The sequence below is a fragment of the Aythya marila genome (assembly GCF_965140915.1).
Source record: "Aythya marila genome assembly, chromosome: 3".
NCBI classification, from domain to species: Eukaryota; Metazoa; Chordata; class Aves; order Anseriformes; family Anatidae; genus Aythya; species Aythya marila.
Window position 1 is genome coordinate 109,306,511 of NC_139044.1, and position 24,384 is coordinate 109,330,894.

Consider the following 24,384-nt stretch of genomic DNA (forward strand, 5'->3'; position numbering starts at 1 on the left):
ACTTGGTCACACAGTTGCATGGCGCATTGTTTTACATCTAGGTTATCCTGAGCTCACTCCCTCTCCTCAGGCACTGAAGATGGAACTTCAACAGCTAACTTCCAGGTTTTGGTTTTCAGGCCTATGGACTTAAACTCTTTTTTAGGCTAAGCCCTCAAAAATTATTTTGTTCACACTATTCTGGTTGAGCAAGCTTTCATTATTCAACCAGTGCAGAGAAAAGGCATTAGGGAGGTGCGAAATATGTTAAATGTGCAGTAACACATACACGGGAGCAACAGTACAAGCCTGGAAAGCACTGATCAGCTTTTTTCATAGAAAAAAAGGGGAACCTTACTTGAAATCTACTGTTGTGGTGTCCATGGCAAGGATGGAACAGCTTTTCCTCACTGGGATATGAAGATATCCTTCAGGTGCTTTTCACGTACAACACAAAGACAGGAATGATGAAAAAGCTGTTGACCATGGGCCGTAGGGAGTGATGCCATGGACTGCATCCAATCCCTGCTCATGGACAAAACGGTTCCTCCATGAAAATCTTCAGAAACGGATTGGATTTCAGCCAAAATGACTACAATGTGCTCCTAGGTGGGCCTCCACCTCGACCCAATCCCACAGCAAACTTTTTCATCAAAAGCAACCAGCCCTTCCATCACGCACGGAAGCCACAGGCTGAGGTTGAACCTTTTCTGCAGACCCATCTTCTGCCTCAGACCTACAATAATCTACTAACACAGACACACACTCACAAAATGTTATTTTTCTATTAGTAGTTTTACGTTTTGGATGCTGTTTTTGCCTCCTCCTGAACCTCGGCCTTTCTGAAAGGGGCCAGCAGAGCTGTGCAGCTGAGCTGGACTGACACGAAGGCATTCATTCCCCCATATAATACACCTTTCACTGCTAATTTTTAACCTACTAAATGGGACAGCGCATGGTGCAGTCCTCACTGTAACAGCCAAAGATTCTCAGCTTTTTAATGCTGACTTACCTCTGCTGTCCACACAGAAGCCTGTGAAAAATGAAATGTATTTCTTGCCCCTTGACAACCTAGCCCTTTTCCCCTCAATGGGCCACCACTTCCCTTTCAGAACGACTCTCCTTTTCTCCATGCTGCACCTCACATGCTAACTGTATCCAAAACACTTCCCAGATTGTTCTGTGCCCTGCTTTTGGCCTGTTAGCCTGGGCTGTGGTCATCTTTTCCTACTTGTCTGCAAATGCAAGGGAAAGGCCTTGCACCACTACAAAATAGGCGAGATTTTTGTCTCCTCCAGTGTACCACGAGAAGGAAAAATAGGGTACTAGGAAAAAGCTCAGGATGATGATGCTATTCTTTCCCACGTTCTCCAAGCAAGTAAGATCTTAGAGGCTGTTCCAGGTGCTAAAGGAAAAAAACAGCCTGTAACACATCAAGGAAACCAAGTCATTTTTTTAAGCTTAGAGATAGCAAATCACTGGGTGAGAAGTGAGAGTGGGTTTATAGGTAGGAAACCTTGTGCAAGTGGCTGTGAATTATTCATGTCTGAAACATCTCTGGCCAGAGTGAAGAGCCGGTCAACATAAATAAGCAGCAGCATCCCGTTGGACTTACCAGTACTGCACCTTGGCCATGACTTGCGATCACTTCACAAGGGTGATGGAGTGGGCAGCCAGGAGTGACCCAGACACTGCAGAGGTTTGCAATTTTCAAGCAGAGACAGCCCCTAAAGCCTGGTGAAGGTGTAAAGCTACAGTACGTCTGTATTGTGAAGCATCCAAAGCACACAGCCTATGCTTCTTTTACAAGCTTTCTCTGAATTTCATATGGAACATTATATAAAAAAAAAAAAATACTGCTCTCAATTAGACTTTTAATTCTTAAAAGATTATGAACAAGAAACTTCACAGGTCAAGGAAAATCACATCAAGTTTTCTGGTATTAATGTTTTAAGATACCATTTCAACAGTCCTGAGCAACAGACCACCACACAGGACTATTTAATAATGTTGGAATGAACACCCTGATTAACCTTAAATGTGAAGGAAAGACAGAGAGCCAAGTGCATGCCTGTGAAGGGGAAAATGTGTGAGAATCTTTGTGGCTGAAACTACCTTGAAAGGATTCCAAGTTATGCCAAAATGTACCACAACAGTTCATCCTTTAACCAGAAAATGAGAAAAAACGTGGAGAATCTGCTACACAATTGCTTCCAGTTCAGTGAAGTATTTCTGTGCCAACAGTGGATAAATTAGAAGTAACTGAACAACATTCACAAAGCAACAGGAGGTGGGAAACATAAGGGGATATTATTACTACTGTCCTTGATTTGTTTTCCAAAATATGTATTTACTATTAATCTTCTGATTTTTATCTGTATCCTCAAACTGTTCTGTGCAGGACCACACATGACCTCTCTCAGATAAACAGTTCAGATCATATTCAACTGTCTATATTGTGTTTTAATAATTTTCATGGCCTGGTATATCAAGAACAGGTTTAGTCTTAAACCTCAAGCTCACCTTTCTCACCATCAAACAAGAGCTGATATCACGTTGGTTTTGAGACTGAGGTGGCATGAAAAATGCAAATCCTTCAATGTTATTTTGGAGACAGAGCATCAAGATATAACAATGAAAGATGAGCACGTATTTTGTATATCCGGAGAAATCCAGAATTCATCTTTGTAGAACCTGGTCATAAATGTCTCAGAACCTACTTTCCAAATGTTTACACCATCAACTATGTGAGCTCCTGGATCATACGTGGAAAAAGCCACCATAAGCAGCAGAATCATCAGCAGCATCATTTGTCAAAAATATATATATATAGCCTAATGCTAATTGAGGCAATCCAGGACTATTTCTTTTATTAAAACTTTTATTTCTATGTTCCTCATAAAACCTTTTTTGATTTCAGCAACCATCCACGTAACAAATGAATCTACCTGGGTATTCATAGCCAGCTGAATCAGACAACTTTCACATTGTGTACTTTGTGCCATTGACCTTTTTTAATAAAAAGGAGAAAGCCGTAATTCCTGTTGTGAATAGCCCAACTACATTCTTTACCAATAAGGTCTTTAAAGATATTGAGATAAAAAGTACATAATTGTTTTATTCATTCAGTTATTAATTTCTGACTGTTCAATACCTTTACAATGGGATTACAAAAAACAGGTACATCCTGTTCACACCTGTTTAGGTACTCCTTAAACTACCTCTAGAATGAATTTAAAAAGGACGGAATTCTTGTATCATATTCCTCATATAAGGACAGCTGCTGTCACCTAAAAAGGTCTTCTTTTTTAATTTTTTTTTTCTGTATGCAGGAACACTCTGAAGTGAAAAGAAAATAATTTACTATCACATTTCAAGGATAACACCTTGTAATTAACAATTGCACATTTTTAGCTTAAATCAAACTTACATTTAAATCCAGACAAACACTAAGATCATCATTATTAAATCACAGTGTCTTTCACAAATGCCAGTCTTAAGTACTTAAATGTTTTAGTTTGATTTTTCTCCGTGAAGGACATTTAAATTAATCTGTGAAAGAGTACTGAAACACAGCTTTAATGAGAGAACTACAGATTTCATTAGCTGTTACTGACCTTCCAACAGCTTTTTATGAACTGCTTCTGTACAAAATGACAAGTATCTCACATGGATCTAAAATCAGGCCTTTCTTCAACAATGACAATATAAAAAAATATATATTTTTTGCAATTATAATACATTTTTAACTTATTTACCCAAGAATGAGTTTTCTTCAGTAGGGTAGAACAGATATAAGTGTTCTTGTTTCATCCATCAATGACAAAAAATCACATCAGTGTGCAGTAAAACATTTTCACACCATTAGCTGCATTTTCAATAACCCCGCTTTTGTTTTTCTTCTTTGTCAAGAATAGCCTGTTTTAGACTTAGTGCAGCATCTTCAAACTGAGGGTTTAACTCTAAAACTTTCCTGAAATCTTTTATGGCCTCATCAAAGCATCCTGTCCCAAAGAAAAGAAAAAAGAATTACCTTTCTGTTAACTACTCACTCATGAAATAAAACAGAAGGGCTCTTAGTGCTTTCACTAACACAATGTATCAACTAACTGTACCTAATGGATGCACTACATTTGGATGGTCCAGAGATCCAATGAGGAGCCAAAGGTCTTCAGAACAAAAGCCCAAGTGCCTATTTCTCAATCTAAAATGTGCTTAAGGATTAATTTAGGCAGTTTATTCCAAGAGAATGAGCCACAAGGCCCACGCTCAGGCAGCTAACTAATAGCCAGGCTATGTTAATGCTGGAACATAGGCGCACTGCTTCCCAGCTGAGGCCAGGCTCCATCCTCCCTTAGGTCCTGAACTTTCTAGATCCTGATAATGCAATAGCCAGGCTCCAACAAAAATGATGGGGTGTAAATTTTCATACAGCATATTTAAAATTGATGGGCATCAATTCCCCCAATGATAGCTGAACGACAGCCCGCTGCAAATTGATGGGTGCACTCACTATGATTGTACCAACTCAAGGTATGTTTTAGGTTTAACAGAAATGTTTGGAACTGACTGGCTAATGACCACTAATGCAAATTTAAAAAAAAAAAAATACACTAAAACTGCATTTTTACCTGATGGTTCCCTGAATAGTGTAACTTTAAATGATGCAGACACTATGTGTGAGCGTACAGAGGGGACTTCCAGCTAACACACCCTGCGCTGCCTGGGGATAAAGCAGGTGCCTCTGCCCCCCTCCTGGTGCGACACCCATCCCCAGACGGTGCCAGGAGCTGCCTGTAGAACCGAGGGCTGCACTTTGCACAGCGTTGGGAGCACCTGGCCAGCCACAAGGCAGCGGTGCCAGCACCCTGTCCCCTCCCGCAGGGCCGAGCCGTGCCCTCGGGGCCGTGTCGCCCTGCCCCGGGTCAGCCCGGCCGGGTGCTGCCGTACCCATGCGGTAGAGCACCAGGCCCCTGTTGTAGTAGGGCACCTCGAAGCCGGGCTGGCTCTCGATGGCGGCCGCGTAGTCCTCCATGGCGGCGGCGAACTCCACCCGCAGGTACTTGATGTGCCCGCGGTTGTTGAAGGCGGTGGCGAGGTCTCGGCTGGCGCTGCTGAAGGGGAGAGAGAGAAGAGGCGAAGAAGCCGTGAAGCGCGGCGTGTGCCGTGTGTGTCCCCCTCATGAAACCCACCCCCGTTACCCCTGGGGGGCAGCCCGGGCGCAGCAGGCGATGTAGCGGCCGTACAGCTCCTCGGCCGCCGCCAGCTGCTGCGCCGCCAGCTCCGCGTGCGCCGCCGCCAGCAGCGCCGCCGCCTCCCGCTGCATGGCTGAGGGGCCACCGGGGCCCGAGGCCGCCTCAGAGGCTGCCGGGGCCGGCCGGGAGCCGAGCGGGGCTGAGGGGGAAGGGAGGGAGGGAAGGGAATGGAGGGGAGGGCCGGGGATGGCGGCGCTGAGGGGAGGAGGAGCCCGGCCGGCAGCCGGCGGAAGGCGCCGCGCCCGCGTCAGCTGCCCTGAGGGCAGACCTCAGGGACAGCGAGAGATACAACCCCACAGATCACAATATGAAAATGTTTAATAAAGCGTATTTTAAATACAAAATGGGGTTTACCCTGACGTAGCGTGATGGTAACAGAAGACGTTTTACCTCAGGCCGAGCAAAAAAAAAGAACCTCACATAGCAAGATGTATAAAAAAATATTTAATAAAGCATATTCTAAATACAAAATGGGATTTATTCTTACATAGCATAGTGTTAGCTGAAAGACATTTTTTCCCCAGGTGTCTTTTAGTGAGCCCTCGTCCCCTTTTATCAAAAACACAGTGAGCAGAGGTGAATTTTAATGCTTGCACCCTGCAAAGTGCTGACTCGTGGAGAAAGCTCGTCAAGTGGAGAAAGGGCCTGCAACATTTCCATACGACACTACCAAAGCCGTGGCTCAAAGCTAGCAATAAAAGAGAACAGCTCAGGTCTATGTAAAGCTATGTTCCTTGAACAGATTTCAAGAGCTGAACTGTCACCCTCCTTGGAGATGAAGGTTTAACAGATGGCAGCTGCTCCCTTCAAGGTACCTGCAGGTACAACGCAGCTCATTACCAGATTCCAGTTTCAAGGTTCACATCGGTTTCCTGCACTGATTAAACACAGCACCAGAGAAAGCTCGTGAACCCAAATGCAAACTGAAAGCACTGATTTCTAAAAGTAAGCAAGTCCTTTATTACAGCTCTGGATTTAATTTCACTTGGCAAAAGAACATAGCACAGGCGTGTAACTAAACTAGTAGTGTCGCTCTAATAAAACAGCTGTGATTTGTGAGTTTTAGGAAAAGCCAATTATTTTTATGTAATTATAAAAATGAAAAAAGTGGAGTTCACTCAAAGTAAGATGTGTTAAAACAAGCCTACATTCAGTTTGCATGGTTTAGAAATTAGGCTCAATTTACAATTCAAGAAGAATGCTGCTGGCTTAAACCTTTGTAAAAAAAAAAAAGTTAAAATTTTTTCACATAAATGGAACCATTAAAGTTCTTTTTTTTGGAAACAGTTCTGTAATAGTAGCATTATCTGTGACAACACAGTATAAAAAAACATATGTGAATAACATTTTAGACAGTATGTTTGGAGATGTAAGAGATACGAGGATACAGAGACCTCTCTCCTCTGCTATGCTGAACTGTGGCACAGAGGGCAGAAGTCATAATTGTTTCTTTCTTTGGCTTTCATACAGTGCTTACACACACTGCACATCCAGAATCGATACTCCAAGATAGGGTCTCCTGTTGCAACACATATAGGAAGTTTCTCATCTCCACTGTTTAGAGAGTAAATAAAAGTATAAAAACACAGTTTTTAAGTAGCAACAAAAACTTATTTTGTAGACATCTGCAAACCACATAATACATTTAACTATATCCTAATTGTGTGCTTACAACTACTTACAAAACTGGTGATGTTTGTCTGTAAAATATTGTTTCTCTAATCAGATGTGTGCTAATTCCTTATAAGTTATTACATTATAATAATTGCACAGTTAAAAGAGACAAGTATGTAAATCTTCACACAACAGAATACACATCCAGAGAACCATATAGTCAACAAATTAGGACAAGCAGATCCAAAGATCAAGTGAAAAACAGTGAAGGATATACAAAGGTAAGGCTCAATTGGCACCTGCACTTCTACTGCATTTATTCTTCTGAAGGGTCAACAGAAGTTATTAATGAGTTTTTGTGAAGTAAAAATCAAACAAGTTAAATTCCTGTTCATTAAAAATAAATCTGATTCACAGTTTCCATACTCATATGTTTAATGCTTTTAGCAGAAAAAGATGTCAAAGACACCATTTTGGGTACAACCACACCAAAGAACTACCCGTTACACCTGACCCTCACTTTGATTCTTTCACTTGATATATTCATCTTCTCACACTGTATAGATTTAAGTAATTCACAAGACACTGTAGGGATTAGTTAAACATTCACTCATTCCTATTTGCATCACACCACAATAGTAATGCAAACACAGTAACATGATTGCTAAGGTATCACATGCCGCTAAAGTGAAGGTCCTAAAACTCTTGTGCTTCACATGTACTTTAAATTAAGTTATAACCTGACTAGGTCCTTGAATACAGACAATCTCTATTCTCCCAGATTAGGTAATGTTGCGTTATCCTTTCTGTGAAAGGGCTAACACTGGCCTCATTCTTGCTCAGTATTTGGTTCAAGCAGCAAAGCATCTAACTTGGTCACACAAAAACTGCTCAAACAAAATATAGATCACAGCAGCAAAGCAAACAAAACAACAACAACAAAAAGGTGATTTGTTATGGTATCATATAAATATAACCCACCTCTCAAGAACATCATCCAGATCAGATTTTTTGTTATTCTTAGGACAATGTCTTGTGAATATCTCTAGAGCAAGATCTTCATATTGTTGCCTCTGGTCTGAGCTAAGAGTTTCCAAGGATTCTAGTTTAACAAAGGCTTTTGAACACGTATCAAAAGCTCTATTTGCACATGCACAGAGAGCCAAAAGAGAATAGATCTCAACTGCAGGGATAATGTCTTCATAATCTCGCAAATGAAGAGCTAAGAAATAGAAAAGAAAAAAAAAAAAAACAAGGATATCATTACATGCCTTCTGAGAAATGCAAGCTTCTACAATAAATAGTTGCTATGAGTATATAGCATTAGTCTTGCCAGTAATTCCATTGGACAATACAAACCAAAGTCTCTTCATTGACATGGTTATGAAGCATGCATGGCTCAACACATTTCCAAAATCAATTAAAAAAAAAAATGAAAACCAAGGGGACTTGAATGACAACTGAAGGAGTTTTATTGATGCTGCGACACTTCTCTCCCTGTCCCTCCCTGTCCTTTTTTTTTTTTTTTTAAACATGCTAGAAGTATTTGAAATGGACCTCCATTTTACTTGAAGAAAGTAGAGGGCACTATTTGCTTCTCTAACTCCCACAGATTCTTTAAGAAGCTCTACAGTGAGGTCTGATGTGAGTTAAAGAAGAAACTTAAAGTCAGAAATAAAAACAGTTAACAGAACAGATAAAAAAAGCTGCCCAATTTAACAGGTAATATTTGGCAAGTTGAATTTCCATTGTAACCAATAATGTACTTTCCAGGTATCTTGCCTACAGCTATTCTCAGTTCATTACATGGCTTTGTTTTAAATTCAAAGGATCTAGCAACAATAGGAAAATGTCAGCTATAAATGAAATTACATGCTGCACAAGCCTGTAAAATTAGAACAGTTTCTTTACATGCTTAAAAACAATATCCTACCTGTTTTAAGGGCTGCATCTACAGAACCTTTGTAAAGCTGTCTTTGTGCAAGTATGAAAAAGTGGTAAGCCTCAGCTCCTCGCCAAGCATTGTCTGCAAAGCGATTAGTTGAAGAAAGAACATCTTCTTCTAGCAAACCAGCCAACGCTGAAGCAGCCTGAAAACAAGCAGTATACCAAGTAATTTTTTATATGAAACAGATACAGAAGGAAACGGGGATCTTGGTGATCATACCAACTGTTTGTGTTAGCTAGGGAAAAATATAAATACATGGACCTAAAATGCATGTTGATAGGCATTTTACACAGTGCCTAAAAGGAACATACGGTGCAGATTTTCAAAAATATCATAAACTTGTACAAATATATTCTGTGCACATCCGCAGACTAGTTCATAGTTTGGATTAATATTCTATTTCAACACCAAATCTCTTAAAACTTTGTTTAACCTCTTTCATTTATGCATATGAAGATGTAAGTGCAAGCAGAAAAAAAATCATCCAATTGCTTCCCCTATACCTGGAGCAGTACCTCTCCTAAATTATAGCCAATTTAGCTTAATCTAATCACAAAATCTCACTTTGGGACTGATACTTACTCCTAAATGTTAGTAAAGTGGGAGTCTCACAGGAAAAAAAAATATCTGTGTTTCTTAGTATATTTTTTGTTGTTACAGTGAGAGAAAGATTCTTCCATTACAAGAACACATTAAACATAGGCAGCGAACCATCTACTAATACAAATGATGTAAGTGTTTAAAATATTATTTTAAACAATATGCCTTCATGGAAGACTAGCTTTAAGTAAAGAAATAAAAGCTTTTATCTTGAAAGGAAAGGCCTTATTTGAAAAGAAAAGCCTCAGTTTTATTTATTCTCACTAGGTAGAACATAACAGTAAGCTTGTAGAAGTCAGGGAAAAAAAAAAAAAAGACTCTACCTCTGAGCTTTTTCCTTTAACTTTTCCCCTTTGTTTATTTTGCATTTGTTTGTGGCCTTGCTCTATAAGTAAAGCTGATAATACATAAAGCTTTTTAACTCGCAAAGGCTTTGTTCTTTTCTTTGCCTCTTCATCCGCAATCTGAAAAAACAACACCAAGCAATTTACTGTAGATAGATACAGATATGGATAAAAGTCACTTAATTCTCTCAGACAGTTACACAATTGTACAAACCTAGGAAATTATGCCAAAATTGATGGATGTTGTATTTAAACGCAGTAATTTGGACTGCAAACACAACTATGAAGGATTAATGATATGGCTCATATCCTGAAAGTCTCCTCACCACTGGCTAAAGAGAACATCCATGATAACTATTTCAGATAGATATTCCTTGAACTTAGAACTGGATTAATCTTGGCAGTATCCTGTATAATGGCACATGCTTACCACCTGCACATGGTTAGCACCAAGATAACACCAAGAAAATAAAGACAGCATGGAAATAACTGGGATTTTGGACTAGCTTATTATTTGATATAAAAATAAAACCTACAATACCTTGAACATGAGATTAGCAGCTTCAAAGAAATAATTGGCTTTACGATAGAGTTCTATAGCATCAAGGATTTTATTCTTTTCCAGTAAATGACTTGCATATCGGGCTAACAAGGATCCAATCTCTTTCATATTGTGATTTTTAGCCAGCTCCACAGCTTTATTCCACTAGAAATAAAACAGAAATCAACCTCAATTTTCCAATTACATTCTCAGAACAAGCTTTGCCATGCATAATCTGCAACATTTGCATGCAGTATTTCATCACTATTTAGAATGAGGCTACTATACAAAAAGTAAAAAACAAGAGAATACCAATGCTAACATCATTGCCAATCATTTGATACAGCATGCCTGTGAAACAAATGCTGGACCTTGGTCCAAAACCACAGAGAAAGAAGTTGCTTCTGCTTTGGTAAAAGCTTTTGGTAAAAGCAAAATCACTTTATTGCTGCTCTGTGGGACATGTGGATTTCAACACTTGTATAACTGAAACTCAGACTCTGAAAAGCACATCTGGAAGAGGACATCAAACCATGAGCTTGCAGCATAAACAATTAAACTTCACCTATCCTTCTACACACCTCATTTTTGGTCCATGAATTTTCTTATCTTCAACAGTTTAGCTACTGTTTTTACGCTGAGAAGTTCGAGACTCTTGACTGAATCTCATACCCAACAGCCTTTCAGATCCATCAGCTAGGAAACTGTACACAACGCCAGCATTAACCAGCCTTGTACATCAAGCTCCTCATTGCCATTCTCACTTTCTCTCCTATTTGTGTTGATGCAAACGTCTGTGCAGGTGGATCATACTTGGGAACAGCACTAGCTGTAACATGCTGATCGTTTCTCAGAGTAGTTCTCTTCCAGCTACAGGCCAGTGCAGCCACAAGTACGTTTGCATCTGTATAAGGAAGGAGGGGGAATACAGAAACCAAGCAGCCAGAAGCTCTCTGATCTTCCCCTCAGTCCATCAAGAGGCATGGCTGCCTTCTGCTGACACGGAGCTAACTATAGCCTAGCCCGACAGAGGCCACGTGGCCACATATTTCTGTATGCTGAGCATGCTTACCACACACACACACAGAAGCAGCATTGCTGTAAATTCATATGGATTTGTCCTTGCACTGATCTAGCACTGATTTCAGATAACTGTCTTAAGAACGGAAGTACGAGTTTTCTACAAGTCCTGAAGAATCAGACAATTACAAAAACAAGGAATTGTATTTAACTGGGTGGTAGAATAAAAGCCTTAACTGCTAACTTACGGCTAAAGAAGATCATCTCTTGTTGTCCTACCTGGTTGAGGTGTACACAGGTATCCACTGCATCCTTTGGTCGATTGCATTTCAGAAAGGCTGAAACAGCTTGTTCACACATTCCCACTCTTACAAACATATAAGCTATATCCTGAAAAAAGCATCAGCACCGCGTTAAATTCACTTTCAAATTTTTACTACATTGAATAGTAACCACAACACCATTGTATTTTTAATTCCAAAAAAATGGAGAAAGGGGCTGTTTGTTTTGTGGACTCTGAAGATAATGTGCACTGTTGCCAATCTTCTGAATGGTATGCTACTTCTCACACTAACTTCTGGAAGGTATACTGCTTCTGAATTTAAAGGAAATGCTACCTTAAAAGTTTTCTTTCAAATCAAATCATACCAGAAGTACTGTGTTATTATTTACTATCCATCTCATGAAACTTTGCAATTACAGAGATTAAAAAAAAAAAAAAAAAAGTGCTACATCTTTCTTTGTTCAAACAACTAAAAACAAACCAAGTTAGCATGCTTTGCATTCTTCAAGCATTTTGGAGTAATCAATCATATCACAGGCTTAAATTAGTCATGACAATAGGTCATTTCAGGCCATACCACCAGCTTACCAGCCTTCCCTCCTTTCAGCAGAGGATCTCTAATTTTCACTGCCCATTAACATTCCCACCAGAGCTATTATGTAAGACATTAAACCAGTGATAGAAACCAGGAAGAATTTTTGGAGGAAAAAAAAAATCGTGTAAATTAGACAACAAAATGAAAGCTAAAGTAAGTATCCAGCCATGAGGAGTGACTCAGTGAAGCACAGTTATTTTAAAGACAAAGCCATAGGTGGAGAGGGAAGCAGTGAGTTACAACTTAACCAACTTGACCACACAACATGACGAATAACCACATCTGGGGAACTGGCCAATAAGGGAAAGGAAGAATGATGGAGAACGAAAACAACAGTATTATTTTAGGATCAACACCAAAGTAGCACCATTATGCTTAAGTAAGTAGGTCATATGCTGCGTTCTTCCTTTGTTTTTCTCTTAACCCTACCAAGATGGGATACTTTAAATAAATAGTTCTGCACAAGTCAATGAAAAATAAAGGTTCTTCTTGCTTACAGGGAGTAATTTATTATTCTCCGGAAGCGAGATAGCAAGATTCTCTAGTCCCTGGTAGTCCTCCAGCATGTAGTAACACTCAGCTAAACGTTCCTGGTTTCGTCCTTGTACATAATATTGTACAGCATTTAACCTAGTAAAGAAAAAAACATTAAGTGTGGTGCTATCTGACATATAGACACAAGTAAAACTTCCAACTGGGTAAGCCATCTTCACTTGTAAATTTAAAAGTGACATTTTAAATAGGTAAAGTTTTGTAGCTAGAAATTCACAGCTTTCCTAAAATGCACTGAAAGTTTTACTTTCAGAGATCATTATACTGAAGTAGTAGCAAGATTGATCTTCTGACTAGCATACGTCAAGGAATCAAAACCATATTCCCACTCCTGCACAGATCATGGCTGAGAGTCAACAGCAACTTGTAGCAAAACTGAAAGCTTTGTTTGTGCCTCTGCACTCTAAAACATGAGTACTAAGATCTCCAAGTTCATCCACTTAAGTTCCCTAAAGCATCTAAAAAATCTGTTTACAGGATCTACTCAAAAGTTTTCACCTACTTTGGGACCCAAACTCTGTGATAGTACAATTCGGGTAATTGTGGTATGGAGCTGTGAAACACTTACCAGGCAGAAAGTTCTGGATGCTAAAAATTTGCACGGGCTTAAAAAGCAACGAGAAAAGTGTATGAAAGAAAATCTCCTTGCAGGTCATTAACCACTAAGACACCACTTCTAGTTCAGTAAGTCTAGTAAGTAGTTTTAGCATTCTAGAAAATCTATGGTTAGTTCTGAAACTGATATTTAAATACTTTTCTTCTACTTTTTTCTTTTTAAAATTATTATTATTTTTTTTTAATACTAGCCTAGATATAGAGAGTATAACTGTTTGTATAGGTATTTCTTGCCCCCCCCCTTCTTTGAAGGGGCCAGACTTCTGACAAGACAGATTGATTTATTTCTTTTTATTTCCTTAATTCTTTAGACGGTTGATCGACAACTGCCTGTTCAAAGGTACAGGCCATGATGGAACCATAAATGGCTGTGCTAAATCTCAGAATTCTAAAATTATATATTATCCTGTCTTTCCTGACATCTCTGCCTCCTCATAACAAGTCTTGTAACCAGTTTTATTGGTTCCTTCAAATTTTCCTGCTTACTGCCTCCTTTACAGAACATACCATTTCTGACGGTCTGCAAAATAATCTCCGATAGCATTGTGTGCTTGTTCAAGAAGGGCATCGTCTGAATCACCCGAGCCAGTTTTCAATAGCTGCAGTACTCGAAACCAGTCTCCTAGTTTTATCCGTAGTCCAATTGCAAGATCTCTAATATAAACAGAAGATAGCAGGAGAAAGCCCAAGACAATAAAATATCGAACAAAAATATTGAGAAAAGTATACAAAAACATTTTCACATTCATAAAGCGAATAAAGTACAAACAGGTATCACAGTGATAACTTGTACAACTTAAACAATATTTCATGTAAGTAAATACTTATAAGTAAGGGGAAAGGCCAAGAGGCAAGGAATATGAATAATGAAGGATAAAGATGATACATAATAAAATTAATTTCAGAGACTTCTCTTTCAGATTCAAGTTGACTATGGATGAAGGAGAAAGACTTGGGAGTAATCCTTCCTTTTTATTATTCACACATTTCCTACCATGTAATACTGGAATTTTGTGTGTGAAAAGGCTGCAATTCCACACGTGGATAGGAAATAAGTGGGAGAAATATACAAACCTCATTTTAAAATGCTCTAAACTTAAAGTGAGCTGAGGAATGCAATAGCAAGTCAGTGCAGTCAGCCAAATAAAGACATCTACAAAAAAAATTTTAAATGTATTTGAAAAACATGTTTCAGCCCTATTTATGGTAGGTCCTTCTCGAGTGTTTTCTAGTGGTGAAAAAGCACACACGGTCAATTACAGAATCCTATTTTTGTAGCTGGAGAATAAGATGTTCTACTGTTGAAGAAACTAGTAAAAAAAAAAAAAAAAAAAAAATCAATCTTTGCATTCTACAGTCCTATAATGGCCAAACTTCTCTTCAGCTATGTGGTGAGGAATGTGTCATATCTAAAAAAAAAAAAAAAAATCAGTTTCTGTGCAACTCAAGTGTTTATGAGACATTCCACCTCTTCAAAACAGCATACTCCCACGGGCTAATTATGTGCAAATTCTTCCCCTTACCATGATCTAGTATGAATCTTCCCCCAGCTCCTGCCTTCTTACCCCTCTGCTCCACACTGGGGAAGGGGGACACTCCTCATTTTTACAGCATGAAAGAAAGATTTTTTTTTCTCCTACATTCCCTACTTTTTTGCAAGACCACATTAAACAAAGCCTAAACATTTCATGTATGTAGAAGTGATTCATGCTCCTCTTCATGTTTGACCACCTCCTACAGGCTGCATCCAACAATTGCTGCTTATTACTGAAAAAGGACAATGAGAAATACACAGTGCTCTAGCTAGCTAGCTAGCTTATAATTTTCAGTATTACTATTGTTTTGCTTTGCTTTCATTCGTGAGCAAAAACCTCCACTAGTCCACAATTTCATCCTCAGTCCTTTCTGTTTCTCCAGAGATTACAGTTAATTAAAAGCTCCATTGTTTGGATATGTAATTGAAAAGAATGTGTACTTGGCAACTAGGTAACTAAGAGCAAACAGTACTTAAATTAAACATTAGTTTGTATTTTTGGACTCCCAGATGAAATACCTATAAAGTATTTGCTAGAAACATCTATGAAACGCAGCAAAACCTAGAGCAGCTGAGATTTTGCAGTTTGTAATACACTGATTTACATACCAAATTGCTTATCTATGGATACAACAAAGTTCTCTGTCTGATCTTGTTCTTTCTTTCCAGAAACTGGTGAAGAATCCTCAGTGCTAGATCAGCCATTCCTTATTAGTGTATTAGTGCAGCCTTTTTTTTTTTTCCAGACATTTTTATTTTACATGCTGCTGAGATGACTACATGCAATTACCTTCTGTCCATATTCAAATACATTCTTTCAGCTTCTTCAAATCTGCTAAAATAGGCCGCCACTTCTGCTTGCTTCATTGACTCGCTCTGCAGGTTGCCTAGACGCTTTACAAATTTAATACCTTGATAATCTTTGCAGCGCACAAAAGCTTGTTCTGCGGTCTGCAGATCTAGCTTCTGAAGAGCAGCTTCAGCCAGAAGGCGCCTGTGTGAAAAACAAACATAAGACATACAAAATCAACTATAAAGTAAGTTAAATGACAATCCATTTAACCAGTCATTATTTAAAGAAAACATTGAAGCTAGTGTTCCAGTAATATTCAGTTGTATTGCTAGCTAACTTTAATTTTTTTCCCCAGTATGTTCTGTGATCTAACATGCAATCTGTACTTACCCTGTACTGATTCAAGGAAAGATATTCAAATTGCTAATATTCTTTTGTTCAGCAGACAGAATGACACTGGATTGGTAAGAAAGGACAGTATTTGAGTGTTACAATTTGTGTGAAATTTGTGGGTAGTCTCAATGCAGCAGTTTAGAATTTTCTGCCTATGCATATCATAACTTTAAACCTTGATGGCAACTTCAGTACACAGGCTCTAACTAAATTGGCTGTGAAGAATAAATTATATTTCTAATCCATCTGGATGTTCTTTGTCCAGTTAGCACAGCAGTTTGGGAGAGCAGAACAGTTCAGGAAATGTACTAGTACTGCCTAACTGGTTGAGTTCTGCAAATAGAAAATTCCTACCTTCAGACTAACCTATACTCATCAGGTGGTTTGCAAGTTCCTAGAATTTTCTGCAAAAATATGACTAGGTAAATTTAGATTATCTGCTTGACATCTTAAAATGAAGTTAATGCAGCAGAAAACTAATAAATCCAATATTATTATTGCTGTACTCAGCGATGTAAGCCATGCTTTGGCGGTATTAGCTAAGTAGTTTTGCATCAATTTGAGAAGGTTAATATCACTGCAACTCAAATGCTCATCACTGACATCAGTGAAAAAATTATACAGAAATTTAATCAATGATGTGCAATACAATTCAGCCTTTTTATTGAGCTTCAGCAATAAGGGTACCATCCTGTTTTCATGTGGAATATATCTTCCATATAGTCAGCATTTCTAGAACAAGATTTCAATAAGGCCAAGTGCGAGGCACTGGATCTGGGCTGGGACAATCCCAATACAAACACAGGCTGGGCAGAGAATGGATTGTGAGCAGCCCTGAGAAGACCCTGGGGGTGGTGGTTGATGAGAAGCTCAACATGAGCCAGCAATGTGTGCTTGCAGCCCAGAAAACCAACCGCATCCTGGGCTGCACCAAGGCCAGGCTGGACGGGGCTTTGGGCAAACTGCTCTGGTGGCAGGTGTCCCTGCCCAGGGCAGGGGAGTTGGAACTGGATGAATCTTTAAGGTCCTTTCCAACCCACACCATTTTATGATTCTGTAATCAGCTCTGTATACATGTGACATCCTATGTTTCCTTGCATACTGAAGGTCAAGCTAATGGCAATTTTGGAGCAAGGCGTTTTGTTTTATATTTAGTAAGTGGATGGTACTAGCAAAAAGCATGAACAACTTAAAAATTCCAAAACTTTTCAGCTAGTTCAAAATATTAGCAAAAATGAGGACTAACAAAAATAACACTTGATCATACATCCTCAAGCTAACAGAATTACAATAGCATTACAGAAGCTATCAAATACGTAGCTATCAAATCCTGATTTTCAGAAAGTACATTCTGAAGGCAAAACACAAGTAGATAGCTAAGGAATGCTTTTGTGGACAGACCCTTAAAGCAAGTTGTCCTAAAATTACTGAAACACTGGCCTAATTCCATTCCAAACTGTTATAATTAATCAAGCTCTCAAACTCCCCCAACTCAAGCCAAATGTCCAGGATTTAAATACAATTGTTAACTTCAAAGAAAAACCAAAATTACTACAGAAAGGCGCAGATACAAAAACAATCTCCAGAGAGTTAAAGAGAACTGGCATCATGCCACAGTTAACTTCGCAGTGAGTTTTAGCTTCTATTACTCGTTTTTCTTTAAATTATTGACTTACCTTTTAATTAGATACCGTGGCATTTATTCTTCTAGCACCTACAATATGGGACATTAAGTAGACTTACAGAACTCTGTTTTTCACATTTACTCTTTCAAATTTGCTGTACAGAAATTAAGTTTAGCTTAAGAGTTGAGTCCCACAGCTCCTTTCCACAGATTATTTCCTTCTGAAAGCCTGTATCAAATCATGATTGATGTACCCTCCCCTTCATGACCTGTCCAAAATGATGCATGGTTAATTATACATGACTAGGAAGAAAAACTCACTTTCTGGAAAAACACACCACATAGCAGAAACTGTCCAAACACACCAGTTCCTAAAGATGTAGGGAGCCAGGCTAGCAGGGGACTGCAAGATTCTCTTTAGGCCTTACATAAACACTAAAATACTCTTTCTAGGTGATTCAGCCTCAACATGAAGACATATTCTCATTTAGAATAACAGCCCTTCAGATTGCAGCTGAGCACTGTTATAAAAAAAAAAACAAAACGATTCGCCTTGAAGTGTATAGTGGTTGGCTGTTCTTAGTCTGAAGTTTTTTTTGTGTTTTTTTTGGTTGGTTGGTTGTTTTGCTTTGTTTTTTACTTGAATAGCTAGTTCTGTCTGAATAGGAAAAAAATATAAAAGAAAATAAGTTTAAACAAAGAAAGGTGGTTTATTAAGAGATTTTTACCAAAGCCTGGGATGTGGATTATCTTCTATGAATTGGGAAGATTCCTCAATCCCAACTTCTTCAATCAGTGCTCGACTGTCTCGCAATGACCGAATCTCAAAATTGATGATGTAATCTTTGTTAGGACGTTCAGGATTCTAACACAATTAATAAAGAAACACAATTTTATTTTATGTTACATTTATTTTCACCTGTTAATATCTACTGTTCAAATCATTAAGACAAACACCGTTCCTGCAAAAATAAAATTAATTATACTTACCTTTAGTATTTCGTCCAGAAGAACAGATTTGATTTCTAAGTCTTCAAAGTTGCAAATATATCCAGAAGTTTGTATAGGTTCCTTAAAGTAAATAAGTTAAAAGGGAATTAACCTATATTCCAATTAAATTCTAAGCAAACCTGGTAGGTATATGTAAAAAGACTTCCTTCTTGTCCAAAGTAGGATTTAATTGCATTTCCAACAGGACATGAATACTAAAATTCTTAGCGAAATTGGTAATTCCATGTGAGCTAATTAAAAATCCTTGTTTTCTGTAACTAGATTATGAGAAAAAGATAAAGGAATGCCTGCCAATATACAGATTCAACAGAACATTGATCTACAAGTAACTTTACTAAAATCAGTTTATATTTTCCAAAGCATGTAAGAAATATGCTACTGAAAATGTCATAAGTACAAGAAAAGTCACAGCATTTTTTTAATCTTTGTAGGTGCGATAGTTCATTTTTATAGATGTTTCATCCTAAACAACACCCTCACATTAGAGTTGATTAGATTCTGAGATTTCAAGTGATCTATTTATATGAAGTTCATATACATGAACATTTACCTAATTAAATTGTAAACACAGGAACAACACTATTCAACATAGAGCCATTAACTTTTAAGTGAATTTATAATATGAGTAGTTATGTTCATATTTACCTCCGGATCCAAGTTTCTGAAGACATACATTCTTGTTTTCTCCATCATTGCAAACAAATCTGGATTATCTTTGGCCCATTTCATATCCCAGACATCTTTGCGTTCCAGTTTTAGCTGTTCACCTATGACTTGCTGCCCTGTACTGTCTACTACCCGTGCATCCAAGTCAAAGAAAGTCAAAACACCTGAAAGGTCGATGATAGCAACACGACTGGGGGAACAGGGGAAGGAAAGAAAAAAAAAAAAAAAAAAAGACTGCTAAATAATACTGTTCAAAGCTATAAATCTGAAATAGTTTCCTGAGCTGGCACACTTGAATAAAGTTTCCCCTCTAATCTCATTTGATGCATTCAGATGCATGTGGCTTTCATACAGCAGAGAGAGAACAGACACAGAAGAAAGCTATTCTCAAAACCAAGCTTTTCATCTGCTCTAAGGATCTGGCCCTGGAAGGTTCTGAAAAGTGCTTGTTTTTTATCCATCATTTTGAAGATGTTTAGTACTGCAGACAAAAAGTTGAGTAAACTACAGGTTCAGCCCCTCAAAGTGCTTTCCTTAAAGAGACTAAACTTAAAAATTGAACCTATGTGCTTTTCATTATTTACTAGGAAGAAGATTCTTAAATTAAAATATAGTGTGTGCATCTCTAAAACAGGATTTCTGATATTTCTACAAACAGTGTTCTTGATTTCTTTTTTTCTAGACAATAAGAAGTATAATCCAATTAATCTTTTAAGGCATTTAGAAATTGAATTTTCCACATATTTTGATGTGTTACAATTGAAAATTTCTAATTACATACATTGTCTTATAGCAGCCTGGATTTACTGTTAGTAATTTACAACTGCCATTTTAAAAGCATTTTTAAATAGTGGAAGGTATTTAAGACACCCTAAATCGTTATTAAAATCTCAAAAGCAACTCAGACAATTAGCTTCAAAACACTTGTGGATCTGAACCTTTTCTACTAACACAAAACCATTGAGGAAGGTGACAGCTTGGGTTCAAAACAAGACTAATGCATCTATGACTAGACTGCGTTGCCTTTCAAGTAATCTATTTTTGGTCTATACCTGAAGAGGCGAACAATCTACATGCTCATTACAAATTTTGCTTGAAATTGTATTTTTTTTCTGAAGTGATTAAAATTGTCTTATGAGTGCTCTTTGTTCAGTGTACTTTTTCCTTTTCTGCCAAGACTGATACTCTCATACAAAAAAAAAAAAAAAAAAAGTTAAATCTTACTGGTTATCTACCATGTAGAAAGCATCTTCAGTATTGGCACAGCTGAAGCTTAAGGAAACTAGTCTTGGTAGAACCTTTACCATCAGCTACAGCTTGTAGCAGTGAAAAAATTAACATGGGATGAACAAACTTTCCAGGTATTAGAAGGAAAGAGAAATAGGAAGAAGCCTTAGAGATAAAAAAAAAATCTTCATCAATTCATGATCACAGAATGGTTATGTTTGGTTCATCTAATAATACAAAGATATTTTCCTGTATGTTTCCTTAAACCTCCCAAATACACCTTAAAGAGTTTCATACACAAGGAAGCTCTAGTTGCTCAGTCTCTCACAGCAACATGATGACTGGCCAGACTGATTACTAGTACATCGTTAAGCAATCATTAATGCCTAACAAAATAAGTAATTTATACTGAAGAAAAGCTGTTGCCTAATTACTAGCATTTTCACCAAAATCTGTTAGCTGTGATGATAGATGTGATGTTGCCTGTGACTTACCTGGAGTTGCAGTTCAAAGACAGCTGATAAGGCCAGCAGTTCAGGGTATACTTCTGAACTATGCCAACAGTAGGAAGACTGTACCTCTGAATAGTGCCAGATTCTCTGCCCTAGAGAAAAGCAATGCTTGCTTATTTTTCTACAAATACATAGCTTAACAAGATTTTCTTTATATGCTGTCCTAGACTAAAGAGTTGAGTCTAGGACTACTTTAAGGTAGTCCAAACTTCGTTCCTTTTCTTTTTTTCCTTGCATCCAAAAGGATCTCCTAAGATCCTCATGTAAATTGCCCTTCACGTTTGACATATACTCGATAAACCGAAAAGCAGATTTGGCCAGGAGAGTCAGAAAATTTTGACCACTGTAATACTCATCAACTTTAACATGCTATCCAGATCTGGTCTCATATGTATTTCCTCTCATTCCCTTCTTTTTAACCAAAGTCACTGATTAACTACTGTTTTCATTTGTCTTTCTCACTCTTACTCTTAAAGCACAAACAGAATCCTACAGTCAACTACTGACCCTTATACTTTCTTCATTTGTTTTCTTTCCAATCACTCACTGATTTTGTTGAAGCCATTCAAAAGATGTCATAAAAATCACTGGAGTAGGAGCATAGGAAAACATTGAGATTTTTCTTTGGGGGATGAATAAGATGAAGACTCAATGTTCTCTTCATATTTTTGTTTTCCTAGGTTAGTTTGCTTTACAGCCCACCCAGTATGTCTGTTCATCTAATGAAATCACTCCTCTCAGATCAGAAAAAAAACACACATCAGCTGTATGGCACGATGCAATACCTCACAAATTACAAACGTATAATACATAAATGCATTAATATATATGGCAAAATATTAAAATGAAATATTTACAGAATCACACAGAATGGTTGAGGTTGGAAGGGACCTCTGCAGGTCATTTGACACCTAGCACAGACTGCCCATTTTTACATTAGATTGTGAGCTTTTTTTGCAATCAAAGTCTGGGAGGTTTCTTGTATCTCCTACCTACAAGCCCACATGAAGAAACAGAAAACAATAATGCCATTAACTGCATCACCTGTTCACAGAAGAGGCCAGCAGCTGCCTGGAAATTAATTTGATGGCCCATGACAGTCTTATCACCATGATAGGTAACAAAAATTCGCATCATCATACATAATATCATTAATTTGTAAATAGGAAAACTTCGTAAATCTTTGGGCATTACATGCAGCCTAGAAGAGACTTCCCAGAACTCCAGTCATAGAATTAAATCCTGACCTGGATTTTATTGAAATAATGGTAAATTAAACCCTACCTTTAAGCACTAAATTAGGCAACTAGTCTATACTTAAATTAGAAGCAGTTAGTAAATTAGGTCTCCTAAAGAAAGAGTCCAGGTTAATGGAAAAACCTGTAGAGTTACCTTTGAAGACATCTAGAAAGAGATTTCATCCAGATAAGTTTAGGTACCTAAATGCATTCTGAAAGCCAATAAAAGCAGCATGTCCAGCCTAAACAGAAGTTTAAGCACTTAGTAAGGAGGACCACTCCATCTAAAACCCAAGTACAACTCTGTTACCTAAATCATGCAGACTAACCCACTCTGAATTCGAAAAAACATTTGAAATTATGACTGCTTATGTGTCAATTGCAGTAGAGTGTCCTGCCTACAAGAGCATGTGACAATTATGTGATGGTTTTACTCAGCTGTGCAGCCAAGCTCCAGAACAACTCTCTCACTCTCCCTCCTTAAAGGAAAAGGGGGAGAAAATACAATGAAGAGGGCTCAAGGGTTGAGGTAAGGACAGGGAGATCACTCAACAATTATCATCGTGACGGGCAAAACAGACTCAGTGTAGGAAGATTAGACAAATTCATTGCCTATTACTAACAAGCTAGAAAATTGAGAAACAAAGAAAAACCAAAAACACCCTCCCCCATCCACCCTCTTCCATCTTCTCCCCAGAAGCAGCACAGGGGAGCCAGGGTTGCGGTCAGAAGCTATTTTAATCCTGTAACTTACCACAAGTAGTATCTTATCAGATGCTGTTATTGCGCAAATTGGATCTCTTGTTCCCTGAAAGTATACAAGCCATAACAACAGCAGTTTTAATACCACAATAAGAATGTACCTCTAAAGAAAAGTCATATTTAAGTATACAAGAATGTTGCCAAATACTCACACGAAAGGAGCTATCAAACTTAATCATTGTACAGTAAATGGATTGCTTATGATATTAGTAACCTTTGGTATAGGAAACATAACAACAGTAGTAGTAATAGCTTCCTTTCTTCTCCTGCCCCTCCACCAGAAAAAAATAACACACACAATAGAAGAGATATTTAACATAAAACACAAGAAGGCAACAATCCCTGACTTGAGACCTGTATTTAATTTCAGAAATATAATGATGTGCGTGTGTATGCTTTCAGAAAGTGAAAAAGGCCAAAAATACTAGAATAGATTACAAGCATTGGAGTTTCAACAAGCTTACATTTTGTTGAAGCAAGCTGCTTCTCAGCTTCTCACCAAGAAAACAGCAGGGGTCCATTAACTCTCCACAGTACAGTATAAACTTGTTCCTAAGTTCCATAAAGTTTAGCGTACATTTCCAACAGTACATAATGATAAAACAACAACATACTAACCAGAAGGTAGAAAACTAACACTTACATACAAAAGGTAGAAGTAAAAGAAAGTTGACGTAAAGTGACTGCTGCTAATAATGAAAACCTATGCAAATGCATAAAGAAACACTACCTACTAGTCTTTCAAGCTATGAGGGATACCATAATAAGCTAGTTAAAAAAATAATGCTCACTTCAACAGCTTTGCTGTAATCAAGTTGTCTATCTGCAGATCCTGAAGGTGTGTCATCAATATGATAAATCCTGTAGAAACAAAAAACAAAAATGGTTTAGTGGGTGACATTGGCAGTAGGGTGATGGTTGGACCAGATGATCTTGAAGGTCTTTTCCAACCTTAATGATTCTATAAAATATGGTCACAGGAGATAGTAGATTTATAGAAGGATGCAATAGCATCTCTATGAAAGAAAATACTTAAAAAAAAAAAATAAATCAAAGTTGCAAGCCTGCGGAGGTGACAAATGTTAATGCCACTAATGAGCATATGGGAAGGAAATATTCTGGAGAACAGATTATGACAACTTTGGCTTGTTTAGTCTGAGAGAACAACAGCCCATACAGGATTACAGGTCAAAGATGCAGTCAGACAAGACCGTATTTAAAGGAGACCTAGCTGGATAAAATATGCCTTAACAGCCACTGAAACACAAGCAGCAGTTA

At 37.9% G+C, this 24,384-nt stretch overlaps 2 protein-coding genes across 7 annotated transcripts in view; both read right to left on the minus strand.

The window, feature by feature from the left end:
* Positions 1-1,674: 1,674 nt before the first annotated feature.
* Positions 1,675-5,414, minus strand: TTC32 (tetratricopeptide repeat domain 32). 4 transcript variants are annotated; one of them, XR_014317240.1, is made up of 4 exons: positions 5,181-5,414; positions 4,930-5,093; positions 3,738-3,983; positions 1,675-3,318 (listed from the first exon to the last, which is right to left on the minus strand). XR_014317240.1 is itself a non-coding variant. In XM_082757340.1 (3 exons), the coding sequence occupies exons 1-3, from the start codon at positions 5,303-5,305 to the stop codon at positions 3,856-3,858; spliced, it is 372 nt and encodes a 123-aa protein (XP_082613466.1). In that variant the 5' UTR covers positions 5,306-5,414; the 3' UTR covers positions 1,675-3,855. The 4 variants fall into 4 exon arrangements, 3 of the variants coding, with proteins under 3 accessions (XP_082613466.1, XP_082613465.1, XP_082613464.1); XM_082757340.1 differs by having other exon boundaries at positions 1,675-3,983; positions 5,226-5,414; XM_082757339.1 differs by having other exon boundaries at positions 1,675-3,983; positions 4,930-5,090.
* Positions 5,415-5,660: 246 nt separating this feature from the next.
* Positions 5,661-24,384, minus strand: part of WDR35 (WD repeat domain 35) — a 39,965-nt gene continuing 21,241 nt past the window's right edge. For all 3 annotated transcript variants that reach the window (XM_082758234.1, XM_082758235.1, XM_082758236.1), the window contains exons 13-27: positions 23,898-23,967; positions 23,099-23,152; positions 21,089-21,198; positions 19,347-19,557; positions 18,681-18,761; positions 18,419-18,555; positions 15,671-15,874; positions 13,854-14,000; positions 12,677-12,809; positions 11,581-11,691; positions 10,282-10,446; positions 9,720-9,860; positions 8,782-8,938; positions 7,830-8,070; positions 5,661-6,788 (exon numbers count right to left, since the gene is read on the minus strand). In XM_082758234.1, the coding sequence (XP_082614360.1) occupies positions 6,641-6,788; positions 7,830-8,070; positions 8,782-8,938; positions 9,720-9,860; positions 10,282-10,446; positions 11,581-11,691; positions 12,677-12,809; positions 13,854-14,000; positions 15,671-15,874; positions 18,419-18,555; positions 18,681-18,761; positions 19,347-19,557; positions 21,089-21,198; positions 23,099-23,152; positions 23,898-23,967 (2,110 nt within the window). In that variant the 3' untranslated portion in view covers positions 5,661-6,640. The remainder of the gene's footprint in view (positions 6,789-7,829; positions 8,071-8,781; positions 8,939-9,719; positions 9,861-10,281; positions 10,447-11,580; positions 11,692-12,676; positions 12,810-13,853; positions 14,001-15,670; positions 15,875-18,418; positions 18,556-18,680; positions 18,762-19,346; positions 19,558-21,088; positions 21,199-23,098; positions 23,153-23,897; positions 23,968-24,384) is intronic.

What these genes read in the sequence shown, in the direction of transcription:
- TTC32 (XM_082757338.1), bottom strand. Translation starts at nt 5,305, where the DNA reads ATGCAGCGGGAGGCGGCGGCGCTGCTGGCGGCGGCGCACGCGGAGCTG. An exon ending in GCCCGGGCTGCCCCCCAGGG is followed by an intron (nt 5,094 to 5,180) that starts GTAACGGGGGTG and finishes TCTCCCCTTCAG; the next exon opens with CAGCGCCAGCCGAGACCTCG. An exon ending in CCTGGTGCTCTACCGCATGG is followed by an intron (nt 3,984 to 4,929) that starts GTACGGCAGCAC and finishes TCTTTGGGACAG; the next exon opens with GATGCTTTGATGAGGCCATA.